Below are 17,555 nucleotides of genomic sequence, written 5' to 3'. Positions count from 1 at the left end.
TATGTATTTATGAGGCTGTGTGTGTGTGTGTGTGTGTGTGTGTGTGTGTGTGTGTGTGTGTGTGCGTGCGTGTTCGTGCCTGCGTGCGTGTGTGTGTGTGTGCATCTGAGGATTAATGACTATTATGGTGACTGAGTAGAGATGGTTTATTTTAACATGATTTTGTACAGGCAGGCAGACAGACAGACTACCAGTCATGGGAGAGATGGTGATGCAAGAGGCAGCATCCCAATGCATCCCAATGCTGTAGTCCATCCTCTGCCCCCTAGTTGGCAACATTACACCCATACAGCCTGTATGGGTGTAATGTTGCCAACTAGGGGGCAGAGGATGGACTTGACTTTCAAGTCAAGGTTTCGAGGGAAGTTTAACTTCAAGTGGAATTCTGTTTTTTTGTTTGTTTTTTTTCATTGGGAGGTCAGAATTCTTCACTCTCAAGTTTGACCAGAGTAAAACTGGAGATTCCAACATGGAAATATTGGACTTGTTTGGAACAAAGGTGTCACAGAGATTTTAGTTCTTATCCAACCTGAGGCAATTTTCCTAATCCCACTCCCGATCTCCTACTAGTTTACTGCTATCTGTTCTAAATAAAGGTGAAAGTCCCACACATCAAGTCGAAAAAAAGACAAACAGATCAGATAAGATGCTGTGGTATACCTTAAAAAGTGAAGTTTATTTCTAGTTTCTTTTCAAGTTATAGTAAAAGGGAATGAATATACAATCATTTTGTCCAAAAAGATGATGCATTGTTAAGATCTGTGCAAGTAACTGGCAACTATGCAAAGCCCAGAGCCATCTGTAACAAACGAATATTATTAGGTCTACGAGTAACAGATTGAAACACAATGTAGCCTACACATTCAACACAGAGAATGGTTATACACAGACATTTTGATCAACACATAACTCTACTTTGCCAGTCCTTGTTTACAATAAATAATATATTCTGGCACAATATATTCTTATAGGAAATACTATTTGTTTGAAAAATCAAAGTGGGCCATCCAGTGAATCATGATGTTTTGATGAGGACTTACATCAGACTTGGGCTAGATCTGGGATTGATCCAGCCCTGATTCCAAGAAAACAGGCAAAAGTGGACAGTTAAGAGTGGCCATGTCATCTGAGGTTTCATACAAGATAATTTGTGTACTTCCCTACCCCTCCACACACACAAACACACACTCTCTCTCACACACACACACACACACACACACACACACACACACACACACACACACACACACACACACACACACACACACACACACACACACACACTATAACCAGGGCCAGGTCAGGCAGAGCAGAAGAGGAAGAGTTCTATTTATGTGTCCGCCCGATGTGCTTCCACTACCCAGCAGGAGCTTCCAGGATAGACGCATCCGCTGGTGTTTTCAGTTTGTTTTGCACCGACGTTGTTTGTTTTCACATAGCTCATTAGACAAACGCAAGACACCCTCCAAATCTCCCTGGACACAGAGTGTGACCAAGTGTGACCAAGTGTGACCAAGTTATTAGGCAAAGTGTGCCTGATGCGACTCTATTTTCATAACATACAGTAGCTCAAAAAAGCTATTGGGCCCTTAATCTGATATCAGAGTAAAAAGGTCATAAAAGGGTGAATCATCATTCAAGCACATCAGTTTGGAGGAGGAGAGGGCTGACATCGGATACACAGAACAGGAAAGTCCGCTCTTGAATATGAAGTGTCTTCCACTTTTCTCACTGGAAACAACAATGCATGTGGGGCAATGCATGACAAAAAATAGCCGACGATGTTCAGGACTTGAAAAGACAAAAAAAAGGTCCAGGGTGCTCAGGAGGTCCAGTCAGATATCCACAGGTGCTCTTTGGGGTCAGGAATCCAATAGAAAACAGAAAAAAAGATCCAAGGCACTCTTCTTCAAAAATATTTATATTTTTGAATAAGAGTGCCTAGGATCTTTTTTCCATTTTCTGTCTGCACAGCCTCTTCTTTAGTTGGAGAGCTCATGGATGGCCTGAAAATGAACCGGAAACACAACGGTCAAGCGCATGCCTTGCAGATTCACAGACTTTCTGGAGTAAACAAAAGGGATAAGTGGTACCCACCCTTGGCTGGTTGTCGTAGGTCTCTATCAGGTCCTCTTCCTCAGTGAAGGGCAAAGGCTCCTTATTGTCCTGTGTCAAGTGAGTAATGAATAAACACTGTCAGTTTCAGACCATTCAAAACAAACCAATATACTGGAACAATGAAAATATTTATGTGTATAAACAGCAAACATTTTCTTTCTATTTTGACGTTAAGAATGGCATTAATCCCTTAAAAAACTACCACACTAACTACCTCGCTAATTTGTTAATTCTTCAGAATGTTTAAGGATTTGTAAGCCATTTTATTCTCCACCTGTTGAGCCACAATTTTGAATTACTTCAGTTTTTAATTATTGTTCCCCCTTCAGAAAACCCTGATTTCTGAAACATGTACCAGCTAGAATCAAGTTACCTTGTCGATGATAGGATTTGGAGTGTCCTTACTGGCCTCTTCCAGTTTGATGAAGAGGATGGCATCATGCACGGAGAGGAAGAGCAGGTCTCTGGTCACGACATCATCAAAGAGCGCCAGACTCTCCATTCTCCTGATTAAGTCATCTGTAACCAAGCAACAAGGAACAAAATGTACCAAAGGACATGGCATAAAAGCTGGTAAACAGAATGCAAGAGATATTTTTTAACTACAGAAATACCATCACAGCCAGCAATGTAGACGGTGACACCTATTCGTAGGAATTCTTTAATGACCTGTGAAACAAATAGCGAAATTAAAACAACTTGTTAGTCATTATTGAGCATTACGGCCCGCAATCACTAAATACACTGATTACACTCGTAATGAAACAACCTTTGTGTGAACCGCAAAATCCCAGTAAGTATTGCATAATCTTGTTCACAATGATGCTGAAATAACATGCCATTGTGAGTAGTAGGCTATGTGAGACTGTTTGCCTTTCTAGTTCGAGTTTCTTACTAGCACATTTCGATGTTTTGTCTTGTGACAGTCTTCTGAGTTCTTCTGAGGTCTTATCTTATCTGTGCAGGTACGATCTACAGTGTGTCAACTGAGGATATACATTTGACTTCAAAGTATGCATGCAATATCAATCTCAGACTGTCAATGATTATCCAGAAGATTATCCAAAAAAGAACTTATTTACATAACTACTCTCAAGACCACATTTGGAATCTCTGCCTTGCTAAGTCCACATTGTTTCGCTTGATCAGCTTTAAGGATTTCACTGCAAGCACATACAAGAAGGAGACTCTTCATGTTTTCATATGTTCCATGCAAATTTAACTGTTTACGTGAATTAAACTGTTGACCCTCGCCATTATGTTTTTTTTATTATTATTATTATCAGCTAACGGTTTGTTTGGTCTCACCAGTCTTAAGGACTTCGCTGCCACCACGTCCAGGAAGGCGACTGCAGAGAAGTCCAGCACCAGGCTGTGGATGAGAACTTGTGGGACCGACACACTGACAGGCAGGTCTGAAGTCCAGTCCACTCTCACATCCACCGACCCCACATCCCGAGGCTCACTTTCGAAAGCTTCATTGTCCACACCCAGGGACACCACAGACACGATGCCGTCCTACAGCAAGGCGGAGAAGAAAACCTGCTCAGTTTTGAAGAAACTTTGTGCCGTATTCAAATATATCTTTGACACTTATATTTCACAATATTTTTTTCTGTATGGCTATCTACCATCTTTGAGTAAATAGAAAGAAGGCTGGCGATATTTGATACCGATATTGCACTAAGTACCTCTGATGTCTTCAGTTTTCCTTTTTTAATGAGTTTGTGGATTTTCTTAAGTGCCTTGTTCCTCTTCTTAAACACTTTCACTGCATCAAACCCCACCTGTTAATACCAAACACTGATGCTGATACGATGCAGTATGTCTGTTTTAAGTGATGTTCCAAATGTTGTTTTTTTTCAAAATGACTAACAGGAACCTTATCATCATCTGTAGACACTATGCTCTTCTCTTATCTCACCGTGTCTCTAAGACGTTCTTTGAAGTAATCGATGTTGGCAAAATATATGGGTGAGTTGCACTTGAAAATCTTTATCCCAGGAACTTCTGCAATCTAAGGATAACTGATATTAAGAACTTTAGGACTTTTCAACATACAATGGCACATTTACAACACTCTGATTTGCAATGCATACATTTACATGCATGCTGTACAAAGTGCATAATTTCTGTGAGAGATGTCAACTCCACAGAAACATTAGCTATACAGCATATATAATTTCTTACATTTTTATAGTCCCTCATGTTCCTGTAGATGTCAGAGCCAGGAATATGTCCCAGGGATGAACAGGAAGGACTGTGGAGAGAAATTATTTATTATTTATTTATGTATAATATTATTATCATTATATTCTATTGTATCAATGTCTAAAGCAGAACTAAAGAAGAGTTGCTCTTGGAGTCCCACTACAGCTGAGGAGCAAAATAATAAATGAACTAAATATCAACAAACTATGATAATACATAAATCTGATGCAGTATAGAGGGAATGTATACTGACAAAAGTCTACAGAGAGAGCTCCAAATTCCTGTAAATCTATGCGTGCTCTATAGTCTATGGCATAGCCAGTGCTCCTACCCGAACAACAACTTCCTAGGCTGCTTTACAAGCAATAAGACCTGCTAAGAGAGTAACAGAGGTGCCGTTCACCCTTTAAAGAGTTGAAGTGCCATGAAAATGATAGGTAAAACAAACAACTCTTTAGGGGGACTTTAATAAACAAAAACACTCATGTCCTTCTTTAGATTTTCAAAGTCATCCTTATACAACACCGACAACTATATCAAGAGTTATTGAAAGATTATGACCCCTATGTAGCACTATCACTAGGCTAAACAGGCATCCAACAATCCCCTTTGGGATAACACATGCACCAGCGACATTTTATGGGTTTATTACCACAACAGAAGAGGCTGATTTTTTTTTTTTAGCCAGGCTTTATCTCAAGGGTTGCTCATAACACACGTCACTCACATGTGTCACACAGCTGATTTGTCACCATTTATTACCATATTGCCACCATTCATCACTATAACATTTGCCAGCACCTACTGTATCATCATTGACATAGTGCAAAAAACACAATAGAAGCACTGAGGTAAGTGTGTGTAAAGCAAAGGGTATCTCTCCTTTTATAGCTCGTAAGATTACTGATGATCAGATGATGCTTATAATTCAAAACGGTAGACAGTACAAGTGCCAAAATACTAATGGAATAAGGCCAGTTTTGTAAGTGCATTGACAACTGTAAATTCTTATGAATAGATATATCACTGTATGGAATGAATAACTCACAACTGTGTTCTAATGACAACAGTGGCCATCTCAAAGACCAGACCTGCCAATAATCCCACATCCAGACCCAGGACGACACAGGCCAGACAGGTGCCTATCCAGATGTACTGTGGGAGACAGGTAAGCATTATACAGTCAAAAGGTTTCCATGTGTCTTACTGGTCCAACAGAAAACAACCAGGTAGAGGGATACTGAACTGGACACAGGACTTCTTTAACAATCTAGATACTAGACCTAGATACTATATAAAGTGCACACACTCTCAGTTCATATATTGATTTAAGCATAGTGTCATAATCACAGCCGAGGGCATTTTGAAAAAAGAATGTGATTGTTATGGAAATGCTATTTTCAACCATGCATTTTCTCCCGTGCATTTTCTCCCATAATAGAGCACTGTATTTGTACATGATGACCAAATGTTACCAAAGAGAGAGTCACACACACCAAAAGCAAGTTTTCTTTCATCTAAGAAGGATTTAAAATATGTAATACTATATACTATTTATACTATTTCAATGAGGCACACACTTCACTGTTCACTGATTCTAGAATGTACTCACATTAGTCCGTATATGAACACTAATATGATTAAATATGTAGATATTCATTTAACTTTTCCCTGAACTTGGTGGTATTTTTTCTGAATGGTGAAAGTGGCATTTTGTCTTTGTTGTGCGCTGAATGGCACTCACACAGTCTGGTCTGTTCTGTCTCCACAGTGACGGAACTTCAGTGACCTGGAGGAACATTCCTTTCAGGTTAGCGATCACAATCCCCGCCAACACAGACTGGGATGCAGAGAGAGAGAGAGAGAGAGAGAGAGAGAGAGAGAGAGAGAGAACAAAACAAGCTTAATTACAAGTATGGGCATGTACGCATACTCTTTCTTTTTCTCACCCATAAAAAGAGAGAGAGAGAGAGAGAGAGAGAGAGAGAAGGGAGGAAGAGTGATATCATCCAGTAATATTCCCTTTGAAGATTACAGTACTATAATTCACTGTGTTTCAGATGGAATGTCACATCAAACCTGAGAAATGTCAAGCAACCCTCTCAGCATAGTGCCCCATGTTATGATGGAGGAATCAGTCCCCACCCTGACCTTCGCTGACCTTTTGCAGTGGTTCTAGAAGGTTCCCCAGGGCCAGGATTACGACCATCACCAGGACCGCCGAGATGATGCCGGCCACCTGCACACCCACATAGAAGCACAGAGGGTTAGATTTAGGGTTCAGATTGCATTGGTGTGTGCGTGTGTGTGTGTGTGTGTGTGTGTGTGTGTGTGTGCTTGCGTGCGTGCGTGCGTGCCTGCGTGCGTGCTTGCGTGCGTGCGTGCGTGCGTGCGTGCGTGCGTGCGTGCGTGCGTGCGTGCGTGCGTGCGTGCGTGCGTGCGTGCGTGCGTGCGCGTGTGTTTGTGTGATACTGTATGTACTACCCATTTCCAGTTCCAGTTAAAAACATTTTACTTGGAAGGTCTCCTTGGGAGATATACTACAAATATAATACTCTCAAATCAAATAAATGGGGGTGTGATATTGAAAACCACATAGGACTAGAACTAGAACAAGTAGCCAGACCAAGTATAGCAAAAGTAAAAATTGTTATCAAACCATCACTGAACATCATCTCAACCAAATCCAACCCCTAACCCTAACCTTAACCATAGATTCTTGTGAATATATTACTGATAGACAGTTCCTTTGTGTGCATTTGAGCATCTGTAGATAGCCTGTAGGGATCAATAAAGACCTTTCTTAATACTATCAATACATCATTATGATAAAGCAATACCACCCTGATCAGATGTTTCTTTTATATTATTTTTACAGTAAACTGTATGTGTATATGAGTGCATGTATTCACACATGCTACATGTTTGACTACAGTATGCGTTGCGCTTCACCTGGCTCTTCCCCCCAGTGCTCTCTTGCACTGCCGTGCGGGACAGGGCTGTGCTGGCCACGAAACTGGAGAAGAATCCACACAGGATATTACTCACGCCAAACGCCAGCAGCTCCTGGAGAGACGGCAAGAAAAAACAAGAAATTACACAACAAGAATGTTTTGAGATGTCCTTCTACTATTAGTTACTAATATGTTTGTGTATACAAAGATGTTGTTTTTACAGTAGATGTCGGCTACTGTATTTTGTCATTTATTTCTATACACTTAAAATCAGGATATTTTATTTTATAATTCATTTGTATGTATTTTTGCACTTCCCTGACTGTAGGTAAATGTTCACTTCATTATCTTCATAACATGTGTTTCCGCTTTATTTGATGTTCAGAATTTGTTTTGTATCATAGTGACCAAAGATGTCAAGAGAGCCAACAGTGACATGTTAAACTCCCTGTGGGCCATTCAGGTCAGAAGGGGTTAAATTGGGCCAGGGCTGTTGGTCACGTCAGGTAGTATAGCCTCATGGACTTACGACTTCCTGTTTAAGGTCATTCTCACATGTCCTTCCAGTTTCCTAAGATCAACTCCCCTTCAAACAATTAGACTTTTTTTAGATAATTTTTCTCACACTCTCTTTATTGTACACAGACAGACAGGCACACACATAGACACACACACACACACACACACGGACACACACGGACACACACACTCACACACACACATGCCTGGTGCTGTGGGAGAGTTCCTGTTGAGATACAAGGTGATTGAGGAAGTCCCATTTTTGAGAAACCGGCATTCACTCCCATGCCCACACACACACACACACACACACACACACACACACACATCCTGACATTCCTTGACATACACAACAGCGTGTACAGTATACCGTCAAGGACAGTATACGAACAGTCACACACTGTCATACTCGTACCTGATTGCCATCAATGGTGTAGTCGTGTTTGGCAGCATAGACCTTGGCCACAGACACTGCCACCGCATACCCCACCACTGCAGTGGAGAAGCTGGACCCAAGAATGTCCAGGAACAGCTCTGAGTTTGGGGCCTGGGGTGCAACAAACCTGCGCAGGGTTGAGAAGACACAGTGTAGGTCAGTAGGGATCCACTATACAGTGTACACACTCACTCTGTGAACAATGGCTTTGCGCCCATTGGAGCTAGACCACCCAAACTTAGTTCAGTTTAAAAGTAAACTCCCAACTCTCTTTGAAGATGACACATTTGAGGTAATTGCATGACTATTATCTCAAATTGTTAACTATTACCCCCCCCCCCCCCCCCCCCCCCAATTGTGAACACCCACATTTTTAGCCTGAATAATGCCCCCTTACTGAACCACAGATACTGTATGGACACACAGAAACCCAGCAGAGCTCCATGTTTTGGTATTGCTGTCGGTGACTGGTATGCTTATGTTCCATGTCAGCCCATGATACTGTATGTTTTGCGGTCGCAGCTTTTGATATGAAGTCAGGACCAGATAATTGTTTCCACAACTTTTTTTTTGTTGTTGTTCTTTTTTTCTCTCGTTTGTTTTCTTTGGAGGTCGGCCTCTAAACTGTCGCTCAGTGTCATTGTTCTGCCGATTACATTTCAGGGTCTGCGGGCCGTCGCATGGCGTCTGTTGAGTAACTTAATGGGGTGACGATAATAATAGTCTGGCAGTTAAGAAAGCGGCAGCCAGAACGTCCTCTCCTTGTCCTCTGTCCGAACAGGAAGTGAGGAAATGCCACAGGAAGACAGGAAGTTCCCTCACCCCCGCGGGATACTGCGGACAATGCTGGCGCCGTAACGTGAATCCAGGTCCACTGCATAAGAAATCCCTGCTGCAACCACTGTCTGAGAGGGAGAAGGGGGGACAGAGAGAGAGAGAGAGAGAGAGAGAGAGAGAGAGAGAGAGAGGGAGAGGGAGAGAGAGAGATAGTGAAAGATAGATGTTTATATGACAGTGAGTGGCATGAGATGGAGTTGGTGTAGGCGTTGAAAAGTATGACAATTGAAAAGGAGAGAAAAAGAGTCAATGAGAGAGAGAGAGAGAGAGAGAGAGAGAGAGAGAAAGAGAGAGAGTATCCTACATTAGAGTGTGAGAAATGACCTGTATCCTTTTTCCCTCTTAATGTAGATTTGAATCATGACTGATTTATGTCTTTTAGTGAATGTGCTCAAGGAAGTACTTGAATAAGCACAGCGTTACATCACTTATCTCCCCTCCCTGTGCTTGGAGACAATATGCTAACTACATCTGCCAACAATCAGACTGCCCTACTTAGCCGCATGATTAAAATACATCATTACAATAGAACTGTCTGCATGACATACCACCAACACTTCAATGGGGATTGGAACGGGTATCTTGTGCTGGAATTTGGCGTTGACCTCTTTCACAGCCATCACCGTGGCGATGGTCAGCAAACCAGCCACAAGATCAGCGACGTTTGTTAGATGAATGTTGGTGAAAACGTCGATGAGTGTCTGTAGCGAGAAACCAAAAGTCATTCATCTGTATTTGCCATGTGATTGACAATGTAAATTGTAACTTTAAGTTACAGACCTGGCCCAAGCCAACTTTTTGGGAAATGTTAATGATTATTTGCTGTCTACCCCAGGGTTAGATAAAAGGATACATAGCCCCTTCTCCAGTTAGCCTGTAGCTAGCCTATGACCTGCAAAGCCAAAGAGCAGTGACTGAATTTTTGTGAAATTCACTTTTTTACACCAATATAAAAAGCCAAATCCTCTGATCAATCAGTTAAAATCTCATTGATCTACTGAAACAGTCACTAAAGATGTAGGGGTTTTCATTTTACAGTATCTGCTATATACAGTGTGAAAGACAAACAATAAAGCTGTTAGATACTGCTCTTTGACTTTGTAGGGCAGTATAAGTATAACCCACTTCCAGTGAATTATGCTAAGATAGGCTAATGGTGTCAAACTGGATTATGTACAGAGAAGAGAAGAGTATTATTCCTCTTATCTTGTTAGATGATATGGCTAATTTCCCAAAATGTTGCCATGTTCCTTTATTAAATTATATTCCATCACAAATAAACAGCTATGATCAAGGTATCTATGATATGTATTAAAAGAGTATTAATAGCTGTTTAGAGGGTGACTGACTTTGAAGATGGAGAACGGGCCATTGTGGCTGCCAGTGGGAACAGAGAGCACGATCTTGATCTGCGAGACGAAGACGTGCAGCGCTGCCGCCGTGGTGAATCCCCCTACCAGAGGGTCAGACAGGTACCGCACCAGGAAGCCCACCTGCAGCAACCCCATGGCCACCTGGGAAAAAAGAATTGGAGCGATCAGCATGCGACACAAAATCTCCCGTTCAAGTGAAACAGGTCGTGAGACTGTGAGTAATATCTGTACCTTTCATTTTAGCAGGTTCATGTTTATGGATTGAATTGTACATTTATTTAAATTTTCATTTAAACATCTGCAAAATATTTTTCCTCAATTATAAATGTTCACAAATACAGCAATTACTTAAAATACAATGCTGGATAGGCTACACTGTGTAAGAACTATGAAACCGTATAAATGCAAAAAAAAACGCAAAAGGATTTCCAGTAGTTTTATTACATTATGTTTAGTAAGTCATTCCCCTCAACACAATCCAAGCATGTACTCTTCACACCCCCACTATGACAATAGTGTTCAAATAATCAGTACCACTGAAATCACACTCGTTTTAGGCCCCAGCTGTGGCCCAACTGGCTGGGGCACCTGCACCACACACCGACACTGGTGACCCAAGTTCGATTCGTGGTCCTTTCTGGATCCCACCCCGACTCTCTCTCTCATTCACTTCCTGTCATTCTCCACTGTCCTATAATAACATTAAAGGCATAAAAGCCCAAAAAAGAAATCACACTTGTTTACCTGAAAGAGGCCAACCACCACGGTCATCGTGGAGGCCACCATGATCCTCCTGCCCTCCAGGTCCTCCTCCTCCGTGCCATTGGGCTGTGTGACGTTCCCAGCCAGGACCGATGGGCCGCCGGGGACCTGGCTCAGCACCACGGACCCCACCATCAGACACGTCACAGGGAAGGGACCTGCAGGAAGGGACAAAAGCCTGTCAGTCCACTTGGGATATAGAACCAAGCAGACTTTAAAGAACCCTTGAAGGCCTGAACTGAGGCCTGCAGTTATGGGTAATGTATCCCACTTCGCGCGAACGTACAATCGGCGTCGGCGTCACTTCGGTGTGTTCTGTGGCACTTTTTTGACCGACCAGGGGAGACGAGGGTCCGACTACTTTTCTGCCGACGGTCGGCCGGTCGGGTTGGTGTGTTTAGGCCTTCAGGGTTCTTTTCATAACCCTTCAAAATGGTTTAAAAGAACCATTTAGAAATATGGGTATATATATATATATACTGTGTATATATATATATATATATATATATATATATATACATTTAAACTGGGTATATATGAGTGGGTTGCTGTGAAAGATTGTGTCTTGGAGGTGGGACTTCCCTCCAAAAGCACCCTGCCTGAACAGGAACTCTTTCACAGCTTCAGGTGTATGTGTGTGTGTGTGAGTGTGTGTGTGTGTGTGTGTGTGACAGAGAGAGAGATTCTGGGTATATGACTGTTGCTATGAAAGATTGTGTCTTGAAGGTGGGACTTCCTTCAAAAAGCACCCTGTCTTACCAAGAACTCTCTCACAGCTTGAGGCGTGTGTGTGTGTGCGTGTGTGTGTGCCTGTGCGTGTGCGTGTGTGTGTGTGTGTGTGCGCCACTGATGAGTCGTATATGCCAACTAGGTTACTATCTTGTATTTTATAGTACTTGCAGTAATTATATAAGATACATCGTTGACTCTTTACTGAGACATTATTCAAATCTCAACACTCGTGCATGCACAGTTACCAGTGCAAATTTATATAACTAATCTATATATTTAATCTGCGGTTGGGGGAGGGCGATAAGAAGAAAGCCAAAAGATGGGCAAAATGCACTCTGTTTCAGCCACCAACCAGTAGTATGCAAATCTGGAGACAAAGATGTTTTGGTTATCCATGAGGGTTCGGTGTAATATCCTAGCTTATCACGCAGCTCTTGTAAAGGCATGTAAGCTTGATGAAGCAGTTACATGATCAATCCCTCTTCCCAAAATGTTTGGCTCTTGCTCTGCCTTCTTTGCCAATTTGGAACCAGAGAGAGAGAGAGAGAGAGAGAGAGAGAGAGTGTGTGTGAGAGAGAGAGAGAGAGAGTGTGTGTGTGTGTGTGTGTGAGTGAAGGAGAAGGAGAGAAAGAGAGACAGAGACAGAGAGAGAGAGAGAGAGCGAGAGAGTGTGTGTGTGTGTGCGTGTGTGTGTCGGGGGTCATGGGTGTGCAAGCTGTGTGTACTGTACCGTAAGTGCATTTGTAAGCTTACCTACAGAGATATGCCTGGAAGTACCAAGCAGAAAGTATGTGAGAATCGGAAAGAAAGCAGAGTAGAGTCCATACACTGGAGCCACCGACACCAGCAGTGCATATGCCATACCTGTGAGACACCAACAGGGGGCCTCAGTCAACACAGAATGACATATCCCTTTCACTACACACACACACAGACAGGCAAAGTGTCATTTACATCCACATGCCATCATGAATGTAAATTTACTCAACTCTGACAATACTCAAATATTGTCAACGTAAAGATTTTGACTTTATAAATGATCAAGTACAACCAACACAACAAATATTGTGACAATATTTAAATACATTTTGAAACATCTATTTATATTCTAATGAATGACATTGGGTAAGGCTTAATTACACCAGCTTACTTTAAAGTGCATTCTACTACACTGACTCCAATGTCATTCACATGCTCTTTGCAGTGATAACCAGTGGTAACTGGTGGTGCCACTGTGATGGCTACTAAAGATATGATCTGGCAAGCAGTAGTCAGGAAGTAGTGGCTTCCATCTGAGAAGGGCACTTAACACCTTAAGTTGCTCCAGGGTGACTGTCGCTGCACTTGGTCTCCATACATCACTTTTGATGAAAGCACCAGGTACAGTATGAATGCATCACATAAAAATTACGAACTTACCCTGTAAACTGCAAACTAATCCTGTGCTTACTCCAGAGATGACATCACTGAGGAGCCATTCTTTGATTGGATATCTTGAGACCCAGTCTATAATTGGTAAACACTTTTTTAGCAGCCGAAGAGAGCCCTTGCTTGAACATCTGCAAGACACAGACCCTTTAAAGATTCTGCAGCACTTTTGGTGAAAGTAAATATTTACAGTAAATATTATTAGTAATGCTTAGACATTGAAGAAGTATCAAAGTACTGTCAAAGTAATGTTGCCAAGATATTGAAATAACATTAAAGTAGGCCCAATTTCTTTAAGTGATGATGAGGAAAAGCAAAAAAAATAAATAAAAAAAATGACATTACGTTTAAACTATGTTATAGCGATATTGGAATTATCTTACAATATAACGTTGCCGTGATGTTATAGTAAAGTTGGAGTAATGTACTGTAGAGTTGAGGTACAGTATTGTTGCTGCAAAGTTGAGGTCGTGCTGAGGGGCCAATTGAGGAAAAGCTGCAGAACTCACCCACAGGATTTGTGCAGCCTCTCCGACAGGCTGTCCTCTTCCAGGCGTTCCTGACGTTCCCCGGCTACCTCGAAGCTCGGAGCGGAGTAGATCGGCCGCGAGATGGAGTACCGCTTCTCTGGTAGGTCAGGATCCATGACAGACTCTTGATTCATACTATGTGTGTCATCAAACAATAACAAAAAAAGTACACGTCAAAACAAAACAAAAAAAGAGAGAATGCATACTTTAAGACCACAAGTTGGTTCCATATTTAATACAAAACATATAGTGGTAGCCCAAATAAATGTGTCAACTTATGTCTAAACTATTAGACTAGACTATATAGATACTTTTTAATTATGTGATATGTCTTCCAAAAACTAAAAAGTAAAATATAAAAAGCATCAATTGAACTTGGCTGTTGCAGAGAGCTTGCCATTCTTATCCTTATGGCAGACTGTGTGGCAGTGGTGATGTGGAGTTGGCGTCAAGGCTTAATTCTAATCATGCTTTGGTGTTAACGGATCTGATATCTCACCCATACGTGTTCTTTTTCAAACATGAAACTTTTCTCCAAATTTGTTAGGTCATACAGTATGTTAGCCCATTTATCATCATTCAAACATATCTGTATCAGCCACCCAAAAATTCAGCTAAATATTTGTATACCAAAAATACAGTTGTCGTGGCAAATAAAGGGGAAAAAAGTTACTTTCTTGTCACATGTTGATTATCAAAATGTACGACCACATTATAAAGTAAATTCTTGACATTGTTATTGATTTGTTTGTTGAAAAAGAAGGCATGTAGGCATCCTCTTTGTCTGTAAACGGCATGTGTATGAGTTTTTATGTGTGTGCATACTTAGTACTCAAGGACAGCTGTAGCAAAACACTCACACACACACACACGCACACGCACACACACACACACACACACACACACAGGCTCACGTGGACATGTAGTCATCTGAACAAATACTGCCTTGAAAGACAAATAACACTTTCATCTCTTATCTGCTGTCCCTCTCTCTCTCTCTCTCTTCCCCTTCTCCTTTCTGCTAATCTACTCACTATGAGGCATGACCCTGGTGCTAATCACAGGTCGCTTTCCTTTTCCTCTTCTCAGAACTTTACTTTCTTCTCTCTCATAGCTACTGTGGTCAGCTTTTCCCTTTGACAGTTACCATAATAATGTGTGGAAACATTCCAGTGGCATAATACTTCAGATAAGAATTGGTGATTTTGTTTTCGGAACAGAGAAGTTTAAGTTTAAATGGAAATTTGAATGCAAACTCCTCATATACAGTATAACAAGGGAGTGTTTATCATTTACTGTTTAAACCTGTCATCATCTGTAATCAACATCATATAACTACATTTTGCCTCAAACTTTGTAAAATGGTAATAAAGAACTTACTTGTTCATTGAAGCAAGTGCTATCCTTTAACAAAAGTCTTCGTAAACAAGGTGATGTCAAATGTAGACAGCTGGAAACTGATTGTACATGTTCACAACTTCAATGAAGAGCTTGGTATCAAAAACTTTATGAGTGCATCCTTTCAGTTTCACTCAAGTTGTGTTCTCCCCCTCTCCGACTCCTTCGGTAGAGAAGAAGTTCCAGGTATGTTGATATTTATGGATCCATTCTTCCTCTCGCTCAGTCATCCACTCCAGCTCTTTCAATGTAGCAAAGTTCCGGTGCCTCGGTTCCTCAGTACTGCCGGCTCTTGTTCTTGTCCATTGCATGTTGATATGGATGTGTCCTGTCTCTCTCTCTCTCTCGTACACACACACACACACACACACACACACACACACAGACACACACACACACACACACACACACACACACACACACACACACACACACAATCTTTCATGGAGAGCACGTCAGGTCGTGCATCGCTCTATTTTGTACTTTGGTGGTGGTGATGGTTATAATGGGGGGAGGTGTGTGTGTGTGTGTGTGTGTGTGTGTGTGTGTGTGTGTGTGTGTGTGTGTGTGTGTGTGTGTGTGTGTGTGTGTGTGTGTGTGTGTGTGTGTGTGTGTGTGTGTGTGTGTGGTGTGGCAGAGGAAAAAGGAGGGAGTACAGGAGTGACATCAGACATTCTATACTCAGACCCTGCCAAAGGTGAACTCCCTTCATATTGTATGGTGTGTGTGTGTGTGTGTGTGTGTGTGTGTGTGTGTGTGTGTGTGTGTGTGTGTGCACTCTTGGGGGGCGTGGGGGTGGTTGTTCAGGGTTGTTAAGTGTGAAAGAAAGGAAGGCTGTCCTTTGGTGACTATTTTGAACATACCTATTTATATATTCTGTTTTGTGTAGTTTGCGTATGTGTGTCCGTGTGTGTGTGTTTGTTTGCATTTTGGTATGGGTTTAGACATATGTTAGAGTGCATCATGATGTATCTTTGTGTGTGTGTGTGTGTGTGTGTGTGTGTGTGTGTGTGTGTGTGTGTGTGTGTGTGTGTGTGTGATGTGTGATAACATAAACTTTGTGTCAGAGTTTTACAAACCATTCATTCAGGGACTTGAATGCTAGAATGCTCTTTGATGTTCACAGAGTGTTCAGGACTGGGTGTGCTGCTCCCGTGAAAAAGCCTCTATTCCTGACACACATTATCTCTGTTGTGTTCTCTCCCCCTCAGACCTTCATTCTTTGTTTCAAGTAAAAAAAAACGTCCAAAGCAAAACGTATTTGAAAGGCTGTTTTGTCATTTTGTCCATGTGTCACACTTATGAGGTTTTATGGTACACCAGGTATAGGCTACTGAATGCTCTTGGAATGTGAACATGTGTTCCACTTACAGTAGCTGGTGTCATTTGTGTGTGTGTGTGTGTGTGTGTGTGTGTGTGTGTGTGTGTGTGTGTGTGTGTGTGTGTGTGTGTGTGCGTGGGTGCGTGCGTGCGTGCGTGCGTGTGTGTGTGTGTGTTTGTATGTATGTGGCCGTGAGTACGTATGTGTCAGAGGGGGGGAAATAGGGAGATATTTACATGTGTGTATGACTACATGTTGTGCGATAGGTATAATTATTACTGCTTCCGTGCATACAGCTGCATTCATTTAGTTACACGTGCTTAATCTGAATTGAAATACATATCTTTGAACATTGCCGCCACCTAGAGGGTATTTGAAATCGTGTCCAGATTTACAGAAATGTGTGGTGTCAAGTGAAGACTTGTCAGAACTCAGATTATATCAATATCTGTGGCCAACTTTTGCTGGTTATGTTTGATTTACAGGTTGCTTTCTGTAACCAGACAGTGTACCCGCGACGGAATCAGGAAATCTCTGACACAATGCTTCTAAACAGAAAAATAGGATTTTTACTGTAACATGGCCTTAGTTACAAGACTATTATGTAGACTAGCCTACATAAGATTTTAGGCTTTAGGCCTACTGTAACTTTGTATGAAAGCGTTTTCAAAGAATAAATGTGTAGGCTATTTGCTGCCAAAACATAGACCACTTGACTCGGCGTGATACATTTGATATCACTTGATAGACCTTAGATTAGGCTACTTGGTAGTCATGTAAAATCACTGTGTAGCCTACTCGATAAAAGGCTATAAAGTTACATGCATGTCATAAAGAGGCAATAGATTGGAGCATAGGAAGTAATAACACGAGATCGTACACCTACGATGCGCAAGGCAGCGTCATCTCACTCCCCTCCGTTTTCCGCTTTTTCGT

General features: G+C 41.7%; 1 protein-coding gene across 1 annotated transcript; it reads right to left on the bottom strand.

Annotated features, from left to right (window-relative positions):
• Window positions 1-657: 657 nt before the first annotated feature.
• slc26a4 (solute carrier family 26 member 4) lies at window positions 658-17,452 on the bottom strand. The gene is made up of 21 exons (XM_062517629.1): window positions 15,281-17,452; window positions 13,880-14,035; window positions 13,362-13,501; window positions 12,696-12,806; window positions 11,193-11,368; window positions 10,425-10,589; window positions 9,624-9,776; window positions 9,061-9,143; window positions 8,218-8,365; window positions 7,282-7,395; window positions 6,491-6,568; window positions 6,074-6,169; window positions 5,378-5,484; window positions 4,309-4,378; window positions 4,043-4,135; window positions 3,810-3,905; window positions 3,427-3,636; window positions 2,733-2,787; window positions 2,492-2,637; window positions 2,098-2,166; window positions 658-2,006 (listed from the first exon to the last, which is right to left on the bottom strand). Exons 1-21 carry the CDS (start codon window positions 15,286-15,288, stop codon window positions 1,983-1,985), a joined length of 2,298 nt encoding a protein of 765 aa, XP_062373613.1. The 5' UTR covers window positions 15,289-17,452; the 3' UTR covers window positions 658-1,982.
• Window positions 17,453-17,555: the final 103 nt, after the last annotated feature.

The sequence above is a fragment of the Sardina pilchardus genome, chromosome 17 (assembly GCF_963854185.1).
Source record: "Sardina pilchardus chromosome 17, fSarPil1.1, whole genome shotgun sequence".
NCBI classification, from domain to species: Eukaryota; Metazoa; Chordata; class Actinopteri; order Clupeiformes; family Clupeidae; genus Sardina; species Sardina pilchardus.
This window is presented reverse-complemented; position numbering and strand designations above follow the sequence as displayed.

Excerpts from the sequence above, each read along its gene's own strand:
- slc26a4 (XM_062517629.1), bottom strand. Across the intron at positions 9,144-9,623 it reads TCCCCATTGAAGTGTTGGTG|ACAGTGGTTGCAGCAGGGAT; the intron begins GTATGTCATGCA and ends TCTCCCTCTCAG. Across the intron at positions 7,396-8,217 it reads ACACCATTGATGGCAATCAG|GAGCTGCTGGCGTTTGGCGT; the intron begins GTACGAGTATGA and ends CCGTCTCTCCAG.